Consider the following 24,568-nt stretch of genomic DNA (forward strand, 5'->3'; position numbering starts at 1 on the left):
TTAGGAGCACTGGCTGCTCTTGTAGAGGCCTAGGGGTTGGTTCTCAGTGCCCACATGGAGGCTCCCTCTTCTGACCTTCCAGGGCATAAGACTGCATATGGTCTGCACACACAGGCAGGCAAACACTCCTCATTCACATCAAAACAAACAAACACCCAGTCATGCCAATAAAAACATTCACATTCAAGTAAATGGAGACAGAGGCAACTGTCAGAACCAGTTTATCTTTACTTTCTGACTTATACCTCTTCATTAATAAAATATTACTTGGACTCTTTGGCATCTAAGTATTTTGGTAAAAAAGTTGAGGGCTGGCCAACGTCTCAAAAAAAAAATGATGGTGCACACCTTTAATTCCAGCACTTGGGAGGCAGAGGCAGGCAGATCTCTGTGAGTTTGAGGCCAACCTGGTCTACAGAGTGAGTTCCAGGTCAGCCAGAACTCTGTCTGAAACCTTATCTCAAAAAACAAAAACAAAACAAAACAAAACAAAAAAGGAAGGGAAATAGGAAGGGAAGGAAGGAGGTAGAGGGGGAAGGAGGAAGGGAGGGAAGGAAGACGGGAGGCAGGAAGGAAGGTGACAGAGAGGCTCAGCAGTTAGAAGCACTTGGCGCTTTTGCAGAGGACCCAGGTTTGGTTCCCAAGGCCTTTGTCAAGCACCACAGCTCAGCTCAGCTTAGGCTTCTATGAGCACTGCATGTTACGGTACACACATATATACAAGCACTCATACAAGCAAATAAAAAGTTAAAAGCTGAAGCGTCCATCAGCACTCATTAGTGAATCCATCTCTACACATGAAGAACATAAGTACTTTTATTTAATAAAGTAAAATCCACGTTAACTTGACCGATACATATTTACATATACTTTCCCCTCATATCCACAACTCAACAGATGGATGAATCCAGAGGAATGGACTCCATCACATGAAGTAGACCTACAAGGAAAAGAAAAAAAAAAAAATCAATCCAAGGCACTGATCAGATAATGTTAAAACCAGACTTCTCTGACTAATTCACCTTAGAGCACCAGAAAAAAAATCTAGGAAATATATGTATTAAATAGAATCAGTACTTGATTTTAAATTTGTATCAATAATACCGAAATGGACAAAGTAGTATTAATAGAGAAAAAGAGGCAAAAGATTTAGATGATAAACCCTAAAGTGTTAATTTGAGAATTCTTTTTTTTTTAATTTATTTATTATGTATACAATGTTCTGTTCGCGTGAATGCCTGAAGGCCAGAAGAGGGCACCAGACCTCATTCCAGATGGTTGTGAGCCACCATGTGGTTGCTGGGAATTGAACTCAGGACCTTTGGAAGAGCAGGCAATACTCTTAACCGCTGAGCCATCTCTCCAGCCCCCTAATTTGAGAATTCTTAAAGAAAATGTATTTTGTGATTACTATGTTTATAGTATGCTTATTACCTACTAGATTTAATCCATGGGCACTGAGATATGCGTGTGTGGTGTGCATGCATGTCTGCATGTGTGCACGTGAAGGCCCACTGATGCCGGGAGTCTTAGTCACTGAAGTAGGGTTTCTCAGCTGACCCCAGAGCACACCAGTGGTAAATTAGCCTTCTTATTCTGGGGATCCTCTGCTCACCTTCAGAGTTCTGGAATCACAAGTGATTGCCAAATCATCCTCACATGGGCTCTAGGGTTCTGAGCTCTGTGCTCATGCTGGTGTGGCAGCTGTTTTAACCCCTGGGCTATCTCCTCAGCCCAGAAGCGAAGGCTTTTTAAATGAGGGATTTTTCACTTCATAAAGAGTAAAGGATTTTTTCAAATAATTTTCAGGAATAAAGTATATACATTACATGTTTGTATAATACACATAGCATATGCACGTTATGTGTGTGATACATGTGCACATACACAGTCTCACAAACGTATCTTTTATCTCATTAATATTAGGTTTTACCTGAATTCTTCAATTGGATGCTAGCTATAGTGACAATCAAAATGAAACGGTTAAGCAGAAAAATGCAGAATCCATTGCCTTTACACATTCATTCGTTCTACGAACATTAAACTCATAGAATGGCTGGGTGCTCAGTGCAATGCAGTGTTGAGAACATAAGCATTAATAAATAGGTAGGAACTCTGCTCTTACAGAATCCACACACAGATTATGCCAACTGTCCTAAGCGCTATGAACACAATGGGTGAAGTACTAGTGAAGAAGACATGATTTTAAGGTGATTTTGGTTTTATTGTTGCTTGTCCTTACTTTCTTTGTTTGGGACTGGGTCTTGCTGTGCAGACCAGGCTAGCCTCAGACTAATTATTTCCTTGTTACAGACTCTGCAGTATTGGCATTATAGGTACTGACTTTATCCAGTACTGGGGTTATTCTGCAGGTCTGGAGTCCTGACATACTCCTAAAATCACAGCACTTAGGAGGTAGAGGCAGGTGGATCCTCGTCTACATAGAGAGCTAAAAGATATATAATAAGACCCTGCCTCTCTCTTTTTTTGAGACAAGGTCTCTCTGCTTAGCCCTGGCTATCATGGAACTCACTATGGAGACCAGGCTGGCCTCACAGAGACCTGCCTACTTCTCTACCTCCCTAGTGCTGGCACTAGAAAAAGGCATGTGCTACTGTGTGCAGTGGAGAGCCTGTCACAGCCACAAACACACACATCAATTAACTTCCATCATCTGTATACTTTATAAGCATACTTACTATATTAGTATCTCCAAAGTTTATTCCAATCCATTTCTTCTTTTATACTCCTTAACATCTTCATAATGTTGATTGAGGAGCTATAAGTTAATGATTAAAACTAGAAATGTAATCTTTCTGGTATCTTAAAGAGGAGGAAACCAAGTAAAGATCCTTATGATTCATAAGAGAAATAGGGTAGGTTAAAACAATTACTATTTTACTAGATATAAAAGGCGAAAAAATTCAAATCAAGAGACAATGGAAAGCATATCATGACAGAAGAATTTCAAAACATGACACTGTCGTTGTCACACGTGTCCGGGCTGGTTGATAAGTAAAATGCTATACTTTTGTGTACTTGTGTGTGTATGTAAATCTATGGACAGGTGAGCTTGCCTCTGTGTGTGTGTGTGTGTGTGTAAATCTATGGACAGGTGAGCTTGCCTGTGTACGTGTGTGTGTGTGTGTGTAAATCTATGGACAGGTGAGCTTGTCTGTATATGTGTGTGTGTGTGTAAATCTATGGACAGGTGAGCTTGTCTGTATATGTGTGTGTGTGTGTAAATCTATGGGCAGGTGAGCTTGCCTGTGTGTGTTCACATAGATAGGTCCATTTTATCCTACGGTGCATGCTCTATTCTAGTCTTAGCAGCCTGCCACCGTGAGTGAGTGATCAAGCCATCCCTCACCTCTCTGTGTGTTAATCAGAAGTCCGGGAACAGCTACTTTCTTAGAACCACCGTCTGATAGATTATGTAGCTGGAACAATGACTGATACATGATGGCATTCATGGGAATCAAAGACCTAATTTCAACCCTTAATACTCTTGGCAGTAGTTAAGCCTTCCACCAGCAAAAAATTTTGAGAATGAAATATAAAATTGGGGCTGTGGAGATGGTTTCGCAGTTAGGAGCCATGGACTGCTCGCAAAAGACCCAAGTTTGGTTCCCAGGACCAACAACTGCCAGTCCACAGACGTTTGTAACTCCAGTTCCAGGAATCCCGATGGGTAGGGTACTCACATAACCCCACAGGAAAACCGAGGTGCCCAAGGTCAGCCCAACTTTCAGCCAGTCAGGTTTGCCATGGACTGGCTCCCGAACGTAGAACTTTGACCGCGTTGAATCTGAAAAGAGAAAGAGAATGTGTATCTTACTGACTTGTAGCGAGGAAAACCTAACATTTACTAGTGTGCGCGCGTATTAGTGCATGAAATTCTCTCTTCTGAGATAGGAGTTCTTGTAGCCCAGGATGGTCTTCAATTCCTGATCACCTGTCTCCACCTCCCCAGGGCTGGGATTCCAAGAGAGCCCCACCATCTCTGGCTTTACATTGTCATTTATACTCTATCTGCCCAACCTCAATCTGGGCATAGTCCAGAAAACAAAAGTAACTTGTCCGGGCCACTTGCAGAGCCACACGGCCGTCCTTGGGGCTCAGGAGGCCTTCAAAAGCACGTTAAAGTGTCTCCGGCTCGGGAGTGGGAGGATGAGAGGCAGCCCCGGGAGGACCTCCCTGTTTGTTGTCTCCTGGGCATGTTTGTAGAGCCGGGGGCAAAAAGAGGCAAAATCCACTCTCAAGAGGGCAGGTAGTTTGGAGTAGGGCCCACGCGGACCGCGGCCGGTGAAGGTCACTGCAGGTCGGCCTGAGCCGCGACCTCCTCCGGAGGTTCCACACCCTGGTCAGTGCCGGGTGGGAGTAGGCCGGGAGCCGAATGGGCCTGGAGACACTCACAGCAACTCGGGAACCTGGCCGGGGCCAGCAGCCGCGAAAACGGCCGCAGTACGGCAGACGGCGCCATCTTGCCCTACAGAGTCCGTCCCTCCTGGGCATGCGCGACGTGTCGGGCGGGCACCGCCTTCTCACTGCGCGCGCATTGCCTGCGGTGGCGCGGAACGCAGCGCCCCCTGGCAGCAGAAGCGGGACTCGCAGGTGGACTAGCGTCCTAGCTTGAGGACAAAGTTTCCTAAAACTCGGACTGTCCGAAAACAACCGGTGAAAAGGGGGCTGGGGCGGGGAAAACAATTGGTCAGAGCGCTCGTCGGACTTTTCATTGGTGAGCCTCAAAACTGAAAATGGAAGTGTTTTGTTGAAGAATAAAATTTGGGCTGAATTTTGTGTTTCAGGTATAGTAAGTTAATTCATTGTGTGGTTTACAGTCATTATTTTATCACTACATTGGCTACAGGATATGCAGTGATTATTATCATCAATTAACAGACGGACTCAAAGACAAACTTGTCGGCTAAGGGAACTTTTTATTTGTAAAGGCCTCAACGGTTTCTGAGATCGATTTATCAAGACAACTTTGATGCCTCTCAATCCTGTGACATAAAAATCTGTTATTCGGCAGGGAGGGAATACAGGGCTTCCTACATCACAGTCAAGTGCCTAACCACTGAGCTACATATCCCCACATAGCCTTTTCACTTTTTGAGATAGGCTCTCACTAAGTTGCCCAGATGGCCATGAACTTGATCCTCCTGCCTCGGCTTTTTGAGGAGCTGGGATTATAAGACCTTTGCCACCAGGTCCTGACAAAATTCTTGTAGATGTTACATGAAAGTGCTCTAACTGGTTCAGGAGGGGCATCCAGATGGCAAAAGGATTCCATGTGTGGTCCTTGGATTCTGGGTAGAGTGGTCCCGCTAGCCTATCTGACAAGGTGGGACTGGCTGTAAGGCCATGTGTCTATGTAGAACAGGATCCAAACTGTCATGTCTCCAGTAGCATTTGTGTCGTCCATGTGCCAACACTATGACCGTACCACAGTTTTACATCTGTAACATAAAACCTATTCTGTAGGGTTGTTGGGAAGCTTAGGAGTTATCTGGGAGTAGTAAAAACTGTTTGCCTATTCAAGACATTTGTAATAATCAGCTGGAGTGTTTTTTTTTTTTATTTGTTTTGTTGTTGTTTTGCTGTTGTTTTGAGATAGGGTTTCTGTGTGTAATAGCCCTAGCTGTCCTGGAACTAGCTCTTGTAGACCAGACTGGCCTCGAACTCACAGATATCCGCCTGCCTCTGCCTCCCCGAGTGCAAGGATTAAAGGTGTGCACCACCACCACCTGGCTACTTTTATAAGTGTAGATTCACTTTGTGGTATGTGTGTGTTGGTGCTTGGAAGGTCACAGTGAAGGTCAGAGGCTTTGGATTGCGCTGGCTGATCAGCTGGTTTAAACATCTTTAAGTCTGTGTTTGGGCCTGTTTGTCAAGAGCAGGATGTTGCCTACAAATGCCCTAGGAGGCCAGAAGAGGTCCCTGGAACCCCCCCCCCCCCAACCATAGTTATAGGCAGCTCTGAGTTGTCCAGTGTGCTCTGGGTGCTAGGAAACAAAGCCAGGTCTTCTGCAACTCTTGCAGCACTCTTAATTGCTGAGCCATCTTTCCAGGTCATGATCAGCTGGTATTTATGTTGCACAACTGACAGAGATTCTGTTTCACTGGATTCTTTTTTTTTTTTTTTTTTTAAATATTTATTTATTTATTATGTATACAATGTTCTGTTTTTCTGTTTTCCTTCTGGCCAGAAGAGGGCACCAGACCTCATTACATATGTTTTTGAGCCCCCATGTGGTTGCTGGGGATTGAACTCNGCTGGGAATTGAACTCAGGACCTTTGGAAGAGCAGGCAGTGCCCTTAACCTATGAGCCATCTCTCCAGCCCGTGGATTCTTAATTCTACCTGGTGTCCAAAGACCCTGTTTAAAAAAAGAACAGGTCACAGATGATATATTCTTCTTACTTTGTGAGATTTTATTTTTAATTATGTGTGCATATGGTGGGGGGTATATGAATGAACCTCTCCTTGAAGATAAGAGAGCATTGTATCATTTGGAGCTGGATTTATAGGCGTTTGTGAGTCAACTGGAGTGGGTGCTGGGAACCAAACTCAAATGTTTATTAGGGAAATATGCTCTTTTAACTGCTGAGCCATCTCTCTAGCCTGCAGAGGATACACACTTGCCCTTAAAAGCCATTTGTTAAAACCTAAAGCTGCTTACATCCACTTTAATAGCAAAATAAGTGTTAGCATTTTTTATATTTATTTATTATGTATACAATATTCTGTCTGTATGAATGCCTGAAGAGGGAACCAGACCTCATTACAGATGGTTGTAAGCCACCATGTGGTTGCTGGGAATTGAACTCAGGACCTTTGGAAGAGCAGGCAATGCTCTTAACCGCTGAACCATCTCTCCAGCCCCGTGTTAGCATTTTTCTATGTATGCTTAGCAGTATTATTTTTAAATCTTTTTATTAAAACAAGTAGTCATGAGCGGAGTGTAGTGGCTCATGTCTAATCCAGTTCTTTGGAAGCTGAGGCAGGAGTGCCTCAGTTTTGAGAGTAGTTCGAGTTTCATAGAGAGTCCTGGACCAGCCTGGGCTAGTATGAAAGACCATACTAGCCTTTCTCTTTCTCTTAAGAAAAGGTGGACACAGAAAGATAATGCATAGTCAAGGTACTTGCTGTCAAGCCTGGTGACTTGAGTTCAATTGGCATGTCCCATTTGATGGAAGGAGAGAACAGATTTTTAAGAGTTTCCTTCTGACCTCCAGATGGCTACTCTCATAAGCACACATGTGTACACAAATACATACACTCACACTAAATAGATATACGTATTTTAAAATAGAGGGGAAAGGAAATAAATTATTGATAAAAGATAAAATAATTATATTGTGCTTTGTGGCTCATTTTAAAACCCAAATGATGGCTAAAATGTTACTTTACTTTAGTACTTTAGTTTGTAACCTAGTTTGAGCCTCCTGAACTCAAGCTCAAGTAAGCAAACAAGCCCACTAATGCGCTGAGTCAGTTGTTGGCTCCCAACTTGCTGGCATCTTGTCCACTCAGCAGACCGTCGGTTGTATACTCTTTCTACCCCACGCTGCCAGAGCTTGTCCTGACACAGCTTGCTAGTCTTCAGCGAGTTGAAACAGGAGCCACCGGCTGTCAGAGTGTACAGAACCAGGAAGCCCAGTACCACTTCATGATCTATGCTGGGGAATTCAGTTTTGTTCTTTTTCAGAACTTTGATCCCTGTGTCCTTTCCTGGTGTATATTTGGGGGCAGCAATGAAGTATGAGCATAGCATTTTCAGCATATTAGGGCTCACTGGACCCCCAGAGTTGGAGGAGGCAGATGAAGATAAACTTTGTTTTGAGAAGAACACGAGCTAATAGCTAATTCTAGTTTGGTAGATGTCTTTTTAAACATCCATTTAAACCATGCTTAAATGCTAAAAACCTTACTTCTGACCTAGGTGAAGGGCGATTTGCGTTAAGCCACTGGAAAATAAGTTTTAGCCCTGGATTTTTCCATAAAAAAAATCTTGACTGATGTGTCCAAGGAAGGAAGTAAAGAACAAGAGTTGAAATAAGAAAAAAAAAATACTAGATACATAAGCCCATATATCAAATTCAGGGCCCGAAGAAGCATGGTTTCTTGTATACATGTAACTTTTTATTAAGCAAACATACCCAAATTGACTATTTTTTATTTTATTTATTTATTTATTTTTGTTAAGTCTGGGTGACAGGCTTCCCTAATGTTGCAAGAACAGACTGGCCTCCGGTCTCCCTTTCAAGACAATCTTGAAGTCCTTCTGCCTTAATCTTCCAGTACCAGTATTGGGATTCCATGTCTGCAGCACTACCCGCAGCTGGAGGAAGCCCTGTAACCATAGTAACGGGGAAGGACTGGAGGTCCTCAGCAGCTGTGTGTCAGAGAGCCGTGGGTGTAACTCCCTGGAAGCACACGAGGCACGCAAAGCCCAGCTCCAGTTCATTTCTACTGGTCAAGTAGCCGTGTTTGGAGTCTACAGTTTATTACTGGGTCCAGGCTATGTCATTGACTGTGTGGCCAGGCTGTAGGTGCATGTTAACTCAGAAATGAATCAGATCACTGTTATAATCACACCAGTATTAATTGAACTTACAAACCGTTGTTCGGGCCTGAAGAGAAGGCTGAGCAGCTGTGAGACCTGTTGTTGTTCCAGAGGACCTAGGTGGGTGGCTTCCAGCTACTCTCACTCCAGCTCCAGGGTCTCTGACACTCTCTTCTGACCTCTGTGGGTACCAGTAGCCACACACTTGCACGTGCGCACACACACACACACACACAGAGATCACATCTTTATAAAAATACAAATGTTGAGACTTGGATGGGGTATTATGTCTGTAATCTCAGCATTTGGGAAGCAAAGAGGGAGGAAGTGAGTTCAAGATAAGCCTGGGCTACTTAGCAAGATAAAACAAACAAACAAAGTTGCTATTTAGTGGGAAAGGGATCAACAGCAGTAGATGGCGACAAGGGATGGTAAGGGTATGTATGTGTGTGAATAAGATTGAAATATATTATGCACATACATGAAACATAATGAAAACCATTATTGTGTATAATTAACATGCTAATAAAGCATTACAATTTAAAAAAATTACGTGTACAATTTCAAAAAACAAAAGTCAGTATCTAGTGCTGTGGGTGTTGCTAGCTCAGTGGTAGGTGTGCTTGTATGGCTGGCATGAAGAGCCAGGCTAGAGCTCTGACAGCACACACTCACAGAGAAGCTGCTCATATGTGTCTTTGTCTGCGCTGAATTTTATTTTATATGTATGGGCGTTTTGCCTGCATGTATGAATGTGCGCCGTGTGCTCACCTGGTGCCTTCGGTGGGGCTGAGAGCCCTACCCAGATCCTCTGCAAGAGCAACAGGGCTCTTATTCGAGGAACCATCTCTCCAGCCCCATAACTTCAGTTATTATTTATTGTGCCAACATGGAGGGCAGGGAACAACTTCGCGGAGCCATTTTTATTTTTCCATCTTTATGTGGGCTCAGGGATCAAACTTGGGATGCCAGGCTTGCAGAGTAAGAGCCTTTACTCCCCGCGCCATCTCACCAACCTAATTTTCCTAAATCTTTAGAAAGATTACAGTATTATAGGAGACCCTAGGGTTCGACTGCTATGATCCCTCTCTCTTTTTGGTTTTTCAAGACGGGGTTTCTCTGTGTAGCCCAGATTGTCCTGGAACTCACTCTGTAGAGCAGGAAAGTTAAAGGCTAATTTGAAAACTACAACGTATCTGTTAAAGAAAAAAGACTAAAAGAGCAAAACTCTCACACATCTTTATGATTCATGATGCACAGAATACTACAAGGTCTGCACGAGATAATCACGGGTAAATGGCTCTTGTGACTCAATGGCAAGTCACTTTGTGAAGGTTTTATTGTCAACGGTTAGTAAAATGCCTGCACGTGGAAGGGATCCTCTTTACTCTCAGGCCTGATCTCGTTCAGTGAAGTTTGGCCTCTAAGGATTTCTGGCAACAGGCAGTTGAGTTCAACAGTTATAACCCTAAGCACGAACTAGAAGCCAACTCGAGGGGTTTCGACCCTCAGCTCCACTACATCAAGGTGACAGCCCGTTCTCAACCCTGCCTTGACTTCAGCAATGAAATAAACACGAACACTTCAACCTTCAGAGGCTCCTTCGGCGGGCGGTACAAACACGCCACTTCGGATCTGGCTAACGACCTTTCTTGGCTATCTTAACTACAGTCAACAAAATCACAGATACCCTAGCTAGGCAAGCCCATTTCGTAGGTCGCGCTCTCTGACGCTTTTCAAAGACGATTAAGCCCTCACCTCTTCGGATCGGTTCTCAAGTCCCCACTGAGGCGAAAGGTTTTTTCATCTCACCCTTCGCCTCCGCTCACAATTTGGGCACTTGGGCCTTGACCGACTACATCTCTTCTTAAAACACCTCCACCGGCGTTTTGGCACTCGAGGCTCAAGCTATGATTACAGCACCTGGGCGCGTCCACCCCAATGAGTGAAAGAAAGGCCGGTCTAGCGAGAAGGGGCAGAAAGGCTGTCGACGGCGGAAGCGCCGTTGGCGGCCCTCCCAGACGCTCCGCACTGGCAAGACCGGCACAGCCAAGCCAGAATCAGCGGTTCCGCAGGCCGACCCGGCCTCCGCCTTCCCGGCAGGCGCCAGTGCAGCGAGGGTGGGGAGAGCGGGTCACCGCGCCTGCGCGCTGGGAGGTGTGACCCGGGTGGGAAAGCCCTCGGCGTCCGCCATTTTGGCTGCCTCTGTCGGTCTTTTCAGTTACCACGTGAACCGCCGACGGAGACCCGTGAGGGGGGAGGTGGCGGCAGCGCTAAGTGAGAAAGGGGAAAGAGGGGAGGAAAAAAAAAAAAAGGAGGAGAAAGGGGTGTCAGGACAGGGCGACGCGGCGACACCCGAGGCCTAGTGGCGGCGGAGCGGAGGATTCAAGGCTGAAGCGAGCTTGGGAACGGCAGCGGCGGCGGGCGGACAAACGGACTGACCGAGCCGGGCGGTGGCGGGAGCCGCGGGAGGAGCCGGAACCATGCCGGCCGTGAGCCTCCCGCCCAAGGAGAACGCGCTCTTCAAGCGGATCTTGGTGAGTCCGAGGCGGCGGGGAGCGTCTCGCTGGGAGCCGGGCCTGTCACTCCCAAGCCCGGGACGGACGGGCGGGAGGGCGGGCACTGGGCCACCCCGCGGGGGACCCCGCCTCGGCCGTGCTGCCCGGCGGAGCGCGCTCCCTCGTCTCGCCCCGGTGGCGCCCATCTCGGTCCGCGCGGTCGCGGACCGCGGGCTTCGGAGGCCTCGGTTCCGGGCTAGGCCCCGACGCTCCGGCTTCCTCGCGGCCGCCTTTTCCCCTCCTCGAGCGAAGGGAGGAGCAGCCTGGCCTTGAGTGGGGCCAGCGGGCCGCACGGGCCAGGGATCCTGCTGGCTGCTCGGGGTGGCACCCGTCGGGAGGAACAGGTGGTGTGGCTGAGGCACGACTCATTCATTCCTTGAACGCGCTTCTCCCTCCGCGGCCCGTCCCTCCCTCTTCCTCCCCACCTGGGATTCACCTGTCCCCGCCCGGCCGGGGTCAGTGTACGACTCGAGTGGTGGCGGGGGTTGGGGGGGGGATGGAAAAACGAAGGGACCTTTGCAGTCTGCTACCTCCGTATAATCGCTTGTGCACTTGGCCCTGCATCCCCTGGGGAGAGTGGGGGGAATAAAAACATTTTCTTAGTTTGAGAGCAGAGCTGTCCCACCCCGCCACCCTTCTCCGGAGGAGGTGGAACTCATATCTAGGGGGCGGTCCGGTTGGAAGTTCTCGCACAGATTTTACACTGTGAAGTTTTAAAAACACCGATGCAAAACTTAGCAGAAGATAATCTCCGAGTCTTCTGAGACGGCTCTTGCCCACGCTAGCTGTGTTTTGGATGTTTGCCGTTTGCATAAAAAAAATAGATGCATTGTTAATTTCCAGGGGCACTGGATTGAGCCTGTTTACTTTGTAAACTGTGCCCTGAAGTCTTGGAGCTGTCATTAATACATTGTAGCACTTTCTTTTGCCGTTGTTGTTTGGTGTTTAGTGTATGGGTCGCTTCTTTTGCACAAACATTTTCTTAGGAAGAAATGAAGTGCGTTTGCCAAATTTAGTACTTGAGTGGCGGTGGTGGTAGCGCACATCTTTCATTCCAGCACTCGGGAGGCAGAGGCAGGCGGATCTCTGTGAGTTCGAGGCCAGCCTGGTCTGCACAGAGAACCCCTGTCTCGAAAAACGGAGAGACTATCTTGAATTTTGGAGCGTGTGTTAGTGTTAGCCATTTAGCTTACAATTATAATTCACTTGCTTGACAAAGAAATACGGAGATTTAGTTTTTTTTTTTTCTCCTTTTTGTGTAACTCAGCAGTTGAGAGCACTTGGACCGCTCTTCCAGAGGTCTTGAGTTTAATTCCCAGCAACAACATGGTGGCTCACAACCATATATAGTGGAATCTGATGCCCTCTTCTGCTGTGCATGCAAATAGAGCACTCATATACATAAAATGCATAATTGTAAATAACCATTTATGTTGAGGTAACTGATATTGCAGAAATATCCATTATAGATAACCAGTTCGTATTGAAGTAAAATATTAATGATATTGTTTTCAGACTGAAAGTGAGATTGTAGCATAGTTTTTTTTTTCCCCTGTGTTTTGAGACATTTCTCTCCCTGTCTGTCTGAAAACACACACACAAAAGCAGACTTGGCAGCAAGTGTTTTTACTCACTGTGCCGTCTCATCAGCTGAAGTCTAGAATAGTTGCTGTTATTATTTCTGTGCTGGTTATCTAGCCCAGGACTTGTACATGGAAGCAGGTGAGCCGCGCTCGCTATCTATCTATCTATCTATCTATCTATCTATCTATCTATCTATCTATCTATCTAGGTGAGCCGCGCTCGCTATCTATCTATCTATCTATCTATCTATCTATCTATCTATCTCCATCCATCCATCCACCCACCCACCCACCCACCCACCCACCCATCCATCCATCTATTTTTATTTTTCAAGACAGGGTTTCTCTGTAGCTTTGGGGAACTCACTCTGTAGACCAGGCTGACCTCGAACTTACAGCAATCTGCCTGCCTCTGCCTCCCGAGTGTTGGGATTAAAGGCCTGCGTCACCAGACCTGGCTACATTAAATTATTTTAAGACTAATTGATGTGTAGGTAGAACTATAGCATAGTTTTCTTGCAACATTTACCCACCCACCCCCTTGTCCCTTTATTTTTCCTTATTTTTGTTATGCTGGAGGTTGGAGCCAGGGGTTGGGTTGTCTCCCAACTCCTTCTCCCTCTGTTTATACTGACTAGGAGGAAAATATGGAGAGCACCAAAAATACGCTTAAGTCTTTTACCTATATTTACTATATCACAAGATTACTTTTTCTTTGCATACATATGAAACAAAAGAAAACTATACTTAATGCTTCACTCCTTAGACATAAAGATGTTGCCTTGTATGGTTGTAATACCATTAATAGTTTTTTTCTAATATTCAAGTTTTCCGACTGTTAGTGACACCTTTTTATTGTTTGTTTGTATTTCTTTTGAGTCTTAATCTGTAGTACAGGCAGGCCTCCATTTCTTCCGTACTTGGGTAGCAGGTATGAACCACCATGCTGAACAGAATCAACTGTGTGGCTGTGTATATTCATGTATTGGGGTTGACGCCAGGTATTGTTGCATATGCTAGGCAGATGCTATCACCGAGTAGTATATATCTCCTCTTCTAAAAATTATTTTTATTTTGAGAGAGCCATAAAGTTACATGTAACTTGAGATATTCTTTGTATATTTTACCTACTTTTCCAAATATTAATATCTTATAAAATCTTATAGCTGATTGTAACATTGATAATGTCTACCAATTTTATTCACATTTCCCAAGTTAACTTGTAGTTGTGTGTGTTTAGTGCTATGCAGTGTTATTACATGTGTAGGTTCTTCTCTATGTCCAAGATATGACAGTTCTCTGTCAACACAAAGGAGCCTTGGGTTGCCCTTTTAGAACCACATCCACCTATATCCTTCCCATCCTCTCTCCCACCCACTGTCTAGCAACCGTGACTAGTGTGTCTCCTATTTGAGCAATTTTTTTAAAGAGCATTTATTTACTAAAGAGAATCATAAAGAAAGTATATAACTTACAGATTGGCATTTCTTCAGTGCAGCAGAATTTCCTTGTTGGGTTATCTTAAGTTTTCACTTGTATCAGTTGTCTGTTCTGTTTTATTGCAAAGTAATATTCTGCTTTATAGACTTAGAATATGTTTAAGAATTTATAGAATTATGGTTCTTGGTTGTGATGGTGAGACAAAAAAACCTTTAATTTCATTGCTAAACCATAGTACAAAAAATTTATTATTTTACAACATTTTATTAATCGTGTGTTTTTGTGAATGTATGTGCATGCCTCATGCCAACACACATATGTATAGGGCAGAGAACCGTTTTCTGGAATTGGTTCTTTTTTTCTACCATGTGAGTCCAGGGATGAAATTTAGGTTTTTAAGTGGCAAGCACTTTGACTCACTGAGCATTTTTGCTAGCTTACTAAAGGATTTATTGTGATAAGGCATAAATAAGAAAAATGTGTAAATCACTAAATGAAGAAGAAAATGAGATACAGTGTTTTTATTGTTGGCAGGCATTAGGAATGAAGAAAATGTTACCAAGCAAAATAATAGTATTGTTTCAAAATTGTATCTGTTTCAGCTTTGTGTGTGTGTGTGTGTGTGTGTGTGTGTGTGTGTTTGTTTTGTTTTGTTTTAGTTTTGGTTTTGGGTTTTTAAGACAGGGTTTCTCTGAGTAACTGCCCCTGCCCTGGCTGTTCTGAAAGTCATTCTGTAGACCATACTGGCCTCCAACTCACAGAGAGGCTTGTCTCTGCCTCCTGAACGCTGGGATTCTGTTTCAACTTTTACAGTGTCAACTCTTTTTTTTCTGAGACAGGGTAGGGGTGAGGGTGGGATGGGATCTCTCACATAGTTCTGAGTGTCCTGGAACTCACTGTATAGACCAGACTAACCTCAAATTTTCAGAGATCTGCCTGTCTCTGCCTTCTGAGTTCTGTGATTAAAGGCTTTCACCATAGTGCCGGGAATTTTAAGGGTCTCTTCCTCCACTTTTTCTTGTCAGGCAAAGAGAAAGCAGGGCATTGTCTAGTGCTAGAATCAAGTTTTGGTAGGGTTGGTGACAGCAGCACTCCTTTCGTTGTGTTCCCTACTTAGTAAACTGACACAGCACCAGTTCATACTTCACAGGGACTTTCACCCTTTATTTCAGAATGATGAAATGTTTCTGGCTCAGTATTTTAATGGAAAGTGGTCTAAGTATCATTTTGCACAATTTCATACTTTCTACAGTGGGTTTTCCTGGCTTAGTGTAGTTTGTTTGATACCTGCAATAACATCTGTTGCACATCTGCCCTCCCTTTCTCCCCAGTGCTGTGTCCTGACTTGGCCTGGTTATAACCTGATAAAAGCATCTGCAGAGTATCTCTTGTCTCCAGTTCATTTAGAGAAAAAGGATAACGTTTGGTGTTACAGTCAATGTATATTGTATTATGTGAGATTGTGCTTGGTTACTTGCCAGTCCTTTTAAAGTTTCACATCATTTTAATATGTTTAGAGAATGAAGTTGTTAGACAATTGTGGGCTCTGTATACTTTTCATGCTGTTCATCTAGGTGAGTGGTTCTCAGTCTTCCTAATGCTTCGACCTTTTATTGCAATTCATGTTGTGGTGATCCTCAACCATAAAAGTATTTTCATTGCTACTTCATAACTGTAGTTTTGCTGCTGTTATGAATTGTAATGTAAATATCTGTGTTTTCTGATAGTTTTATGCAACCAATGTGAACAAATCATTCCACCTCCAAAGGGGTTGTGACCCACAGGTTGAGAAACACTGATAGAGAAGTTTGAGAATTGTCCTAAAGTTTTTCATCACTCTCTTGGTTTTTTGAGACAGAGTTTCTCTTTGTAGCTTGTCCTGGAACTCACTCTGTAGATCAGACTGGCCTCAAACCCACAAAACAGCCTGCCTCTGTCTCCAGAGTGCTGGAATTAAAGGTGTGTGGCACCAATGCCCAGCTTTACATCACTTTCTTGGGATCTAGGATTATGGTAAGAAAGATGTGGCCAACACCCACACCTTTCAGATTTCAGCCCACTGGAAAAGTGGAACCTCCTTCATGCCTAAATAAAATCACAAGCTGGTTGTTGCTACTGCTGCATCCTTCTCTTTTACTCTTTAGATGTTAATGTGAGTCATAAGAAAATAAAATCCAAAGTGGGAATATGTACCACTGTTAATAAATGTTGTTTTGGGGTTGGAGAGATGACTCAGCAGTTAAGAGTTCTGACTGCTCTTCCAGAGGACCTAGGTTCAATTCCCATCACCCACATGGCAGCTCATGCCTATGCTTCAGTTTCAGGGGATCCAACACCCTCACACAGATATATACATGAAGACAAAATACCAATGTACATAAAATACAAATGAATTATAAATGTTGTTTTGAACTTTAATTTGAGTGATTTGTTTTAAGTTCCAAGGGCAGAATATTTCTTAGAAAAGGGTTACTAGGAGCCGGGCAGTGGTGGTGCAAGCCTTTAATCGCAGCACCCGGATCCCTCTGTGAGTTTAAGGTCAGCCTGGTCAACAGAGTGAGTTCTAGGTGAGGCTCCAAAGCTATAGAGAAACCCTGTCTCGGGGTGGGGAGGAATTGTGGGTTAGAGAGATGGCTCAGTTGTTAAAGACTAGACTCACAACTAAAAATATAAGAAAGAGGTTAGGAGCTTGGTGATAGTTTGTGATTTACTGAACACCTTCCATTTTCCAGGCCATGCTCTCAACCTTTCAGAGTAGCCTCTGATTTCTCAGTACTAGATACCGGTGTGTGCCACTGTGACTTTCTCTGCAGTGCACTTTTGAGAGTTCTTTCTTAATCTCAAAATCTCAGAAGGTTGCAAAGCAGACTTTTAATTTACATATTTGTTTATTTTGTTTGTGTATGCTTGCACATGCATGCCCACATACACATGCCACAGTGAGTTGTGATCAGAGGCAGTTTGTGGGTTCTCTGCTTCCACCATGTGGGTTCTGGGGATCAAACTCAGGTCATCAGACTTGGCAGCAAGCGTCTTTACCTGGTGAGCTATCCTGCTGGCCTCAGGCAGATATTTTTATTAAGCAAACAGACTGAAGTTAAATTAGGGTTCACATCTAGAGCTAGGAGTCAGGAATCAGACTTTATTTTTTCAGAGCAATTAAATCATACTTATCTAGTGTTTACTATTTGGGGGAGAGATGTGAGAGGAGAGAAGAAGAAAGAAAAAAGGTGTCCTTATAATTAGTGACAGGTTAGTTTAGTTGCTGATGAAATTCATACTAGGAATTATTAACAAGGAGATTTCCATATGCACAGGAAGGGTCACCTGCCTTTTTTCTATTACATCTGCCCAAATTGAAGATCAAACCCATGGCACACACATGCCAGGCTCAGCTATTATTTAAATTTCAGTGTGACATTATTCTAGTTTTGCAGTTGAGTATAGGCAGTTACTTTGAAATTGGTTTCCTTTTTCTTTTTGAAATTGGTTTTAATATATTTATGCCTATACTACATTCATGTAAACCAGGACTGCTTAAACCTTTTCCACTTGTGATCTCCTTTTACCTGACAAATTTTATACAACCCTTAATGGAGATACATAAAGTAGATAATCAGATCAGATACTAACTGATCATGAAGAAACATTTACTTATTAAAAAATTTAATGTCTTCATTAACATATATTAGCTACACAAGGTAATGGCTTTCATTAAAACAATTTAAGAAAAGCCTAAAAATTTTTTACATTTATTTATTTTGCATGTTGGAGTGCATATTACAACACTCATGTGGAGGCAGAGGACAGCTTTCAGTTGTGTGTTCTTTTATTATGTGGGCTCCGGGGTTCTAATTCAGGCCTTCTGGCTTGGTGTGGCAAGCACCTGTACCTACCCTAAGCTGGCTTTTATTATTTATTTGTTTGTTTGATTTTTGTTTTGAGACAAGGTCTTATATAGCCTAGAACTTGCTGTGCAGACCAAGCTGGCCTTGAACTCAGAGATCTGTCTTTGTGTTGGGATTAGAGGTGTGCCAGTCAAGAAAATTAAGACAGTTCTTTGGTACACATTAATCTTACCAGTTAGTGAAGAGGAAAGTAGGTTGTAAACTGAAATGACTGTATTTAATTGTGAGCATGACAATCTAGAATCACCTAGGAAAGGAGTCTCCCATTTACTTTCTTTTCATTTTCTTTCTCTTCTCAGTGTCTGTTTTGTTGAGCTCTAGAACCACCTAGGAGCCAGGCCTCTGGGCATGCCTGTGGGGGATTATTTTGATTAGGTCATTTGAAGAGAGATATCAGCCCACTGTGGTCAGAGCTATTCATTAGGTTGGGATTCTGGCTGGGAAAGGAGTCTTAATGAGAAATTGTCTAGTCCCAGCATTTAGGAGGCGGAGACAGGTTGATCTCTGAGTTCGAGGCCAGAGAAACTGTCTTGAAAAACAAATGTGTGTGTGTGTGTGTGTGTGTGTAGTTGTCTAGATCAAGTTGGTTTATGGGCAGCCAGTGGGAGATTATCTTGATTATGATGATTGAGGTGGTAATATCTGCCCACAATGGATAGCATCGTTCCTTAGGCAGAGTTAACTCCAACTTACTGCAAACATGAAAACTAATTCATTTGCTCTGTTCGTGGGAGTAATATCACCAGTGCTCTTGTGCTGCTAGGTCTATGCCAGCTTGATCCAAGCTAGAGTCATTTGGAAGAGAGAATCTCAGTAGAGAAAATGCTTTTACCAGATTGGCCTTTGGGAAATTCTGTAATACGTTATTTTTTTTTTTTTATTAACATGTCTGATGTGAGAGGACCCAGTTCACTGGGGGTGGTGCCACTCTTGAGCAGGTGGTCCTGGGTCCTAACAGAAAGCAGGGCTGAGCAAGTCAAGCCAGAAAGCAGTATTCCTCCCAGGTTCCTGCCCTAACCTGCCTGTGTTATAAATGGACATTATTTGGGGAAAAAAGATGAAATAAACCCTTTCCTCTCCAAGTTGTTTCTTGTCATGGTTATATCACAGCAATAGAAACTATAAGACAGCGCTTGCTGTGACTTCCCTGCAGTAATGCTCTGTAACCTGGAATTGTGACTTAATCCTTTCTCTCTCCTAAATTGCTTTTACCATATTTTATTTCAGCAACGCAATGAAATTAAGACATACACTAATGAAATGGATGTGTTTGTTTATTTTTACATGAAGAATCAAGTCTTGACTTCTTCCCCATTCCATCCCCTCTCCCTCTTTCCCCAGACAGGGTTTCAGCCCTGAATTTCTGGAACTCACTTTGTAGACCAGGCTGGCCTCGAACTAACAGATATCTGCCTGCCTCTGCTTCCTGAGTGCTGGGATTGAAGACGAGTGCCACCATGTCCAGCTCAGTTTTCAATAGTAAACAATACTGTATTCTTACAGAAGCAGACAATTATAGGAACTGAAATTACAGTTACATTTCATAGATATTGCAAAGCCATACAGTCCCAGGTCATGTGCATTTGATACTAGAACTGCCATCCCAGCAGTTCTATGGGATGTGAAGCACTGATGAGAGTTTTCCAGAGGGGAACACTTGGCACCCTGCAGGATTGGAGGTCTGGAGTGCAGCTGACCAAGTGGCCTCAACTGGATAGGTTACTTTTTAGTGTGCCATCTTATTTCCTTTACTATTTCAGCTTCTGAAAATGTACATAAGATAGAGGATTGATTCATATACATACATACATATTGTTCATTAAAGTGTGTGTTTGTACTCAAAAGGTCCACATTGTCTGATAGTGCATACACGAATAACTGGATGTTGGGAAGTTTCTCTTCCAGGAAACTGCATGGATCCATTTGCACATTTCTCTTGGGCCTGTGTTTAAGTGGAGTCCTCTAAACGTTGTTTGAACCTTCTTTGATTAGGAGTATTTCTCAACCTATTTCTTTCTTATTTCCTTCATGGTTTTTTCTCCAGTATAATTATGACCATTGATATATACTTAGCTGTATATTTATCACATCTTTTGCATTTAAAATGTGGATTTTATGATAGGGACTTTGTTTTGTTAATTGCTATGTTCATATTGGGTAATGTATATAGTACATGTGTGCTAAATAAATGTTGCATAAAACAGGTGTTAAAATAGCAATTACAGTGCAAGAGAAAAGGCTCTTTGAATTGTGTTTGCATGAGTATTTTCAGAGAAGATAGTTGAGCTGGGTCCTTGGCATTATAAACTGTATTATTATACAGGGTAATTGCAGGATATTGGGCAGAGCCTGCGTTATTTGTTTGGTAAGACCTTGGAAATTGCATTTATGAATGAATCATGGTATTAGTTCATTTGCATGGCCTATTATAAAAGCATAATAAAAAGGAAATCTTTGTCATTGTTTCATTTTTGCTTGTTTTAGCATTAGAGAAAAAAACTGATAAGAGGTTTGTTGTCAGGTGTTCGATAAATTAGTCTCTAAAGGGAAAGACTTGGCCATGTGTTTAAAGCTCTACTAGTGATTTTTACACAGCTAGACTGGGGGCCACTACATGTAGTGTTACAACATGAATAGAAAATGAATATAAATGTTCAAATACGATACTTTTTCCCCCCCCAAGACAGGGTTTCTCTATGTAGCCCTGGCTGTCCTGGAACTCTCTTTGTAGATCAGACTGGCCTCAAACTCATAGAGATCCACCTGCCTCTATCTCCCGAGTGCTGGGATTAAAGTTGTGCACCACTGGGGCTGGGGAGATGCCCCAGCTGTTAAAGAGAACTGACTGCCAGGCAGTGGTGGCGCACGCCTTTAATCCCAGCACTTGGGAGGTAGAGGCAGGCGGATCTCTGTGAGTTCGAGGCTATCCTGGTCTACAAAGGAAGTTCCAGGACAGCCAGGACTATTTCACAGAGAAACCCTGTCTCAAAAGACAAACAAACAAAAAAAGAACATTGACAACACTGCCAGAGGATCTGGGTTCAACTCCCAGCACCCATATGATGGCTTACAACTGTCTGTAACTTCAGTTCCAAGGGATCTGACACCTTCACACAGACATATGCAGACAAAACATCAATGCACATACAATAAAAATAAACAATTAAAAAAAAGGTTGTGCACCACCACCACCACCTGACTCAGATGTATGTTATACTTCCTTTGTGATTTTTTTTCCGAAAATTTAAAAATCAAGTTGAGGTTTTAGGATTGATCAAAGTTGTGAAGTTGATGTAGGAAAGAGTAAGCAGTTGATTTAACTTAATATTGAGTTGAGCCAGTTGTCAGCATTCACATATAACTACTGCTTTTTCTTTGTAGACAGTCATGTTGATGAGAGAAAACTGATGGTTAGGAAAGTTTGTTCTTAAAAGAACGCCATTTTGTAGTTCTGGTGTTAAAAAGTGCAAGTGAAGAGGTTTTGAGAGTGACATTTTTAAATGTGATATTAGGCTATGGAGGACTTTAATGTGTGGTTATAATCTTGATTTTTGGGGATTTTGTTGGAATAGCAAGTGTACAGTTAGGTATCTAAACTTTGAAGTATGCTTTGCCTTTCACATAGATTTGTATTAAAGTTGTAATTTTAAAAGACAAAACAGTACTGGAGAGGTGGCTAAGTGGTTAAGAGCACCAGCTGGCTGCTCTTCCAGAGGTCCTGAGATCAGTACTCAGCAACTGCATGGTGGCTCACAAGCTATCTGTAGTGGGATCTGATGCCCTCTTCTTGCATGTAGGCTTACATGCAAATAGAGCACTCATGCATAAAATAAATCTTTAAAAAAAAAACAAAAAGAAGTTTTAAGCCAGTAGTAGTGACACAGTCCTGGCATTCTGGGAAGTGGAGGGAGGATTAACAGTTATTGGCCACCCTGGAATAAATCAAAGTCATTCTAAGTTACTTAGTGAGATCCTGTCTCAAAAACCCAAAGGTTAGGGATGTTACAGAGGGTTAGAGTTTACCTCAAATTTCCAGTGTCATGGTTTCAATCTCTAGCACTACCTCCTTATCCTCTCCCAAAAAAGAAATGAATAAAACACCAAACCAGAAGCAAAACCTAGTTTAATTTGTTGTATATAGTTATTTCCCTCCTTGTTAATATAGGATTTTAGCTGAGTGCTGATGGCGTACCATGTAATCTCAACTCAGGAGACAGAGGCAGGTGGATCTCTGAGTTTGAGGCCAGAGATCAGGGCTACACAGAGAGATCCTGTCTTAACCCCCCCTCTAAAAAAATTATGCCACACTTTTTCCCTTTTAAAACTTTATTATTATTTATTTAGGTAATGTCTCATTATGTAGTCCTGACTGGTCTAGAACTCACAATGTAGACCAGACTGGCCTTAAACTCAAAGAAATCTGCCTGCCTCTGCCTCTTGAGTGCTATAAGTAAAGACATGTGCTGTCATGTTTAGCCCTGTTTAAAGTTCCTTTTTTTTTTTTTTTTTTTGGTTTTTTCGAGACAGGGTTTCTCTGTGGTTTTAGAGCCTGTCCTGGAACTAGCTCTGTAGACCAGGCTGGTCTCGAACTCACAGAGATCCGCCTGCCTCTGCCTCCCGAGTGCTGGGATTAAAGGTGTGTGCCATCATCGCCCGGCCAAAGTTCCTATTTTTAAAGTAAAACAAAAGTTGTGCCGAAGTAAATGATGGAGCTGCTGTTTTCTAAACTTTGGTTTTGGTTAAAAAATGATTTATTTTAAATGTCTGTTTTGTCTGCATATATGTATGTGCACCATGTGTGCATGCCTAGCCTAGTGCTCACGGAAATTAGAGGACGGCTACAGTTAGTTGTAAGTTACCAAGTAGATGGTGGAGTTGAGGAACCCTAGTCTTTTGCAGTTGAAGCCAGTGCCCTTAGCTGCTGAATTTGTTTTTTAGGATAGTCTTCTGTTGCTCATGCTGGTCTGGAACTCACCATATAGCCCAGACTAGCATCAGATTTGTAGTAGTCTTTCCAGCTGCATCTTTCTGAGTGCTAGAATTACAAGTGTTTGCTGTGTTATACCTGACTGAGGCTACCCACCTCTCATATTCTCTACTGTGATTATCTTTTGTTAGTATAAGATGAACAAAACTTTATTTAGTTGAGGTAATTTGGAGTATCCATTAGATGTGCTGAGGAAACTGTAGGGTGTGTGAGTTTTTCAATGTTTTATCTTTGTACAAAAGGAGAAATGAAAGTTTGCTTTTCTAAATGCAGAGCTGGGGTAGGGTACATAGTCTTAGGATGGATTTTCTACTTTCAAACACTTTGCTGTACCAAGTAGCTAAATAGCAATCATCGTTCCTTCCCCATGATAATAGGGTCTACTTAAAATGGTATTGTTGGTTTTTCAGAGAGACTTCATTGACTATTCACAAAACCTCCTTTGATTTTCAATGTTTCAAGACTGCATCAAAATGAAGAATGAAGTAAACTGTAATATTTATTGAATACCTTTATTGAACCAGGATGATAGCTTTGTTTTGTTTTTATATATTGATGAGTCTAACTTAACCTTGTAACATTCCTTTAAAAATTTGTAAGATAGGTAGTTCTTACTATTACATTGTTAAGTATCTTTCTCATTGCTTTGTTCTATCTATATCAGGGCATACATGTTCCTAAAAGACATTGTATTATGCAAGTTCAGAATAAAAACTACAGGGTATGTGGGGAAAATGGACCTGGCACAGCATCACAAATACAAAAAAGGTGGTACATGCCTATACAGTCTTAGCAATCCACTCTGGAAGCCAAGTTCCAGACTGGCATGGGCTACATAGAAAGACCCTATCTCAAAAATCAAGTCCCCAATAACAGCAAAATAGGACTTTAATAAAAATGATAACATACGGGGTTTGATGAGATAGCTCAGTGGTTAAGATGCTTAGTCTATCAGAGGACATGAATTCACATCCAGACACCTACTTGAGGTAGCTAACAAATTGCCTCTAATTCCAAGGAACCGTACAACAGTCATATGTATGCCCTCCGCTACATGTTTGATGCTGGGCCCCCACTAGGTCTCTTCCTGGACATCTCACTGGCGTCCTGTATTGTGGACATCCTGCAGCTTTGGATCTGTGGGTCAGGTCCCTTCACGTGCTCCAACAGAACATAAAGGGGTGGATGTTGGGACAAGTTAAGTCGTAACCCTGGGTCTTGACCTGGTCCTGGCCACTGTAGGATTGTTGGTCTACCAGATGGGAATGGCAACAGCTCTTTCATGGTCACAGTTTTGGGGCTGACTCACCTATACTTGTGCTAATCGTGTTGATTCTATTGTACTACCCTGGAATAGCACTCTTTCTCTCTCTCTTTTTTAACTACTACCTTTTTTTTCTTTTTAAAATAATTTTTATGTGCAGTGGTGTTTCCTGCATATATACTGTTGTGAGGGTGTCAGATCCCCTGGAACTGGCATTTCAGACAATTGTGAGCTGCCGTGTGGGCTGGGAATTGA

The 24,568-nt window shown here is 42.9% G+C and overlaps 2 protein-coding genes and 1 long non-coding RNA gene across 3 annotated transcripts in view; 1 reads left to right on the forward strand and 2 right to left on the reverse strand.

Moving 5' to 3' along the window:
* Positions 1-798: 798 nt before the first annotated feature.
* On the reverse strand, positions 799-4,573 carry Ndufc1 (NADH:ubiquinone oxidoreductase subunit C1). Its single transcript, XM_050138364.1, has 4 exons — positions 4,417-4,573; positions 3,705-3,808; positions 2,700-2,779; positions 799-940 (listed from the first exon to the last, which is right to left on the reverse strand). Exons 1-3 carry the CDS (start codon positions 4,481-4,483, stop codon positions 2,720-2,722), a joined length of 231 nt encoding a protein of 76 aa, XP_049994321.1. The 5' UTR covers positions 4,484-4,573; the 3' UTR covers positions 799-940; positions 2,700-2,719.
* A 3,603-nt stretch (positions 4,574-8,176) lies between these two features.
* Positions 8,177-10,444, reverse strand: LOC126499237 (uncharacterized). The gene is made up of 2 exons (XR_007591029.1): positions 10,332-10,444; positions 8,177-8,754 (listed from the first exon to the last, which is right to left on the reverse strand). It is a non-coding gene; the product is annotated as an uncharacterized lncRNA (long non-coding RNA).
* A 417-nt stretch (positions 10,445-10,861) lies between these two features.
* Positions 10,862-24,568, forward strand: part of Naa15 (N-alpha-acetyltransferase 15, NatA auxiliary subunit) — a 63,254-nt gene continuing 49,547 nt past the window's right edge. The window contains exon 1 of the mRNA XM_050138343.1: positions 10,862-11,110. Within this exon, the coding sequence (XP_049994300.1) occupies positions 11,057-11,110 (54 nt within the window). The 5' untranslated portion in view covers positions 10,862-11,056. The remainder of the gene's footprint in view (positions 11,111-24,568) is intronic.

Source organism: Alexandromys fortis, unplaced genomic scaffold (genome assembly GCF_014885135.2).
Source record: "Alexandromys fortis isolate MF-2015 unplaced genomic scaffold, M_Fortis_MF-2015_v1.1 scaffold_15, whole genome shotgun sequence".
Lineage (NCBI taxonomy): Eukaryota > Metazoa > Chordata > Mammalia > Rodentia > Cricetidae > Alexandromys > Alexandromys fortis.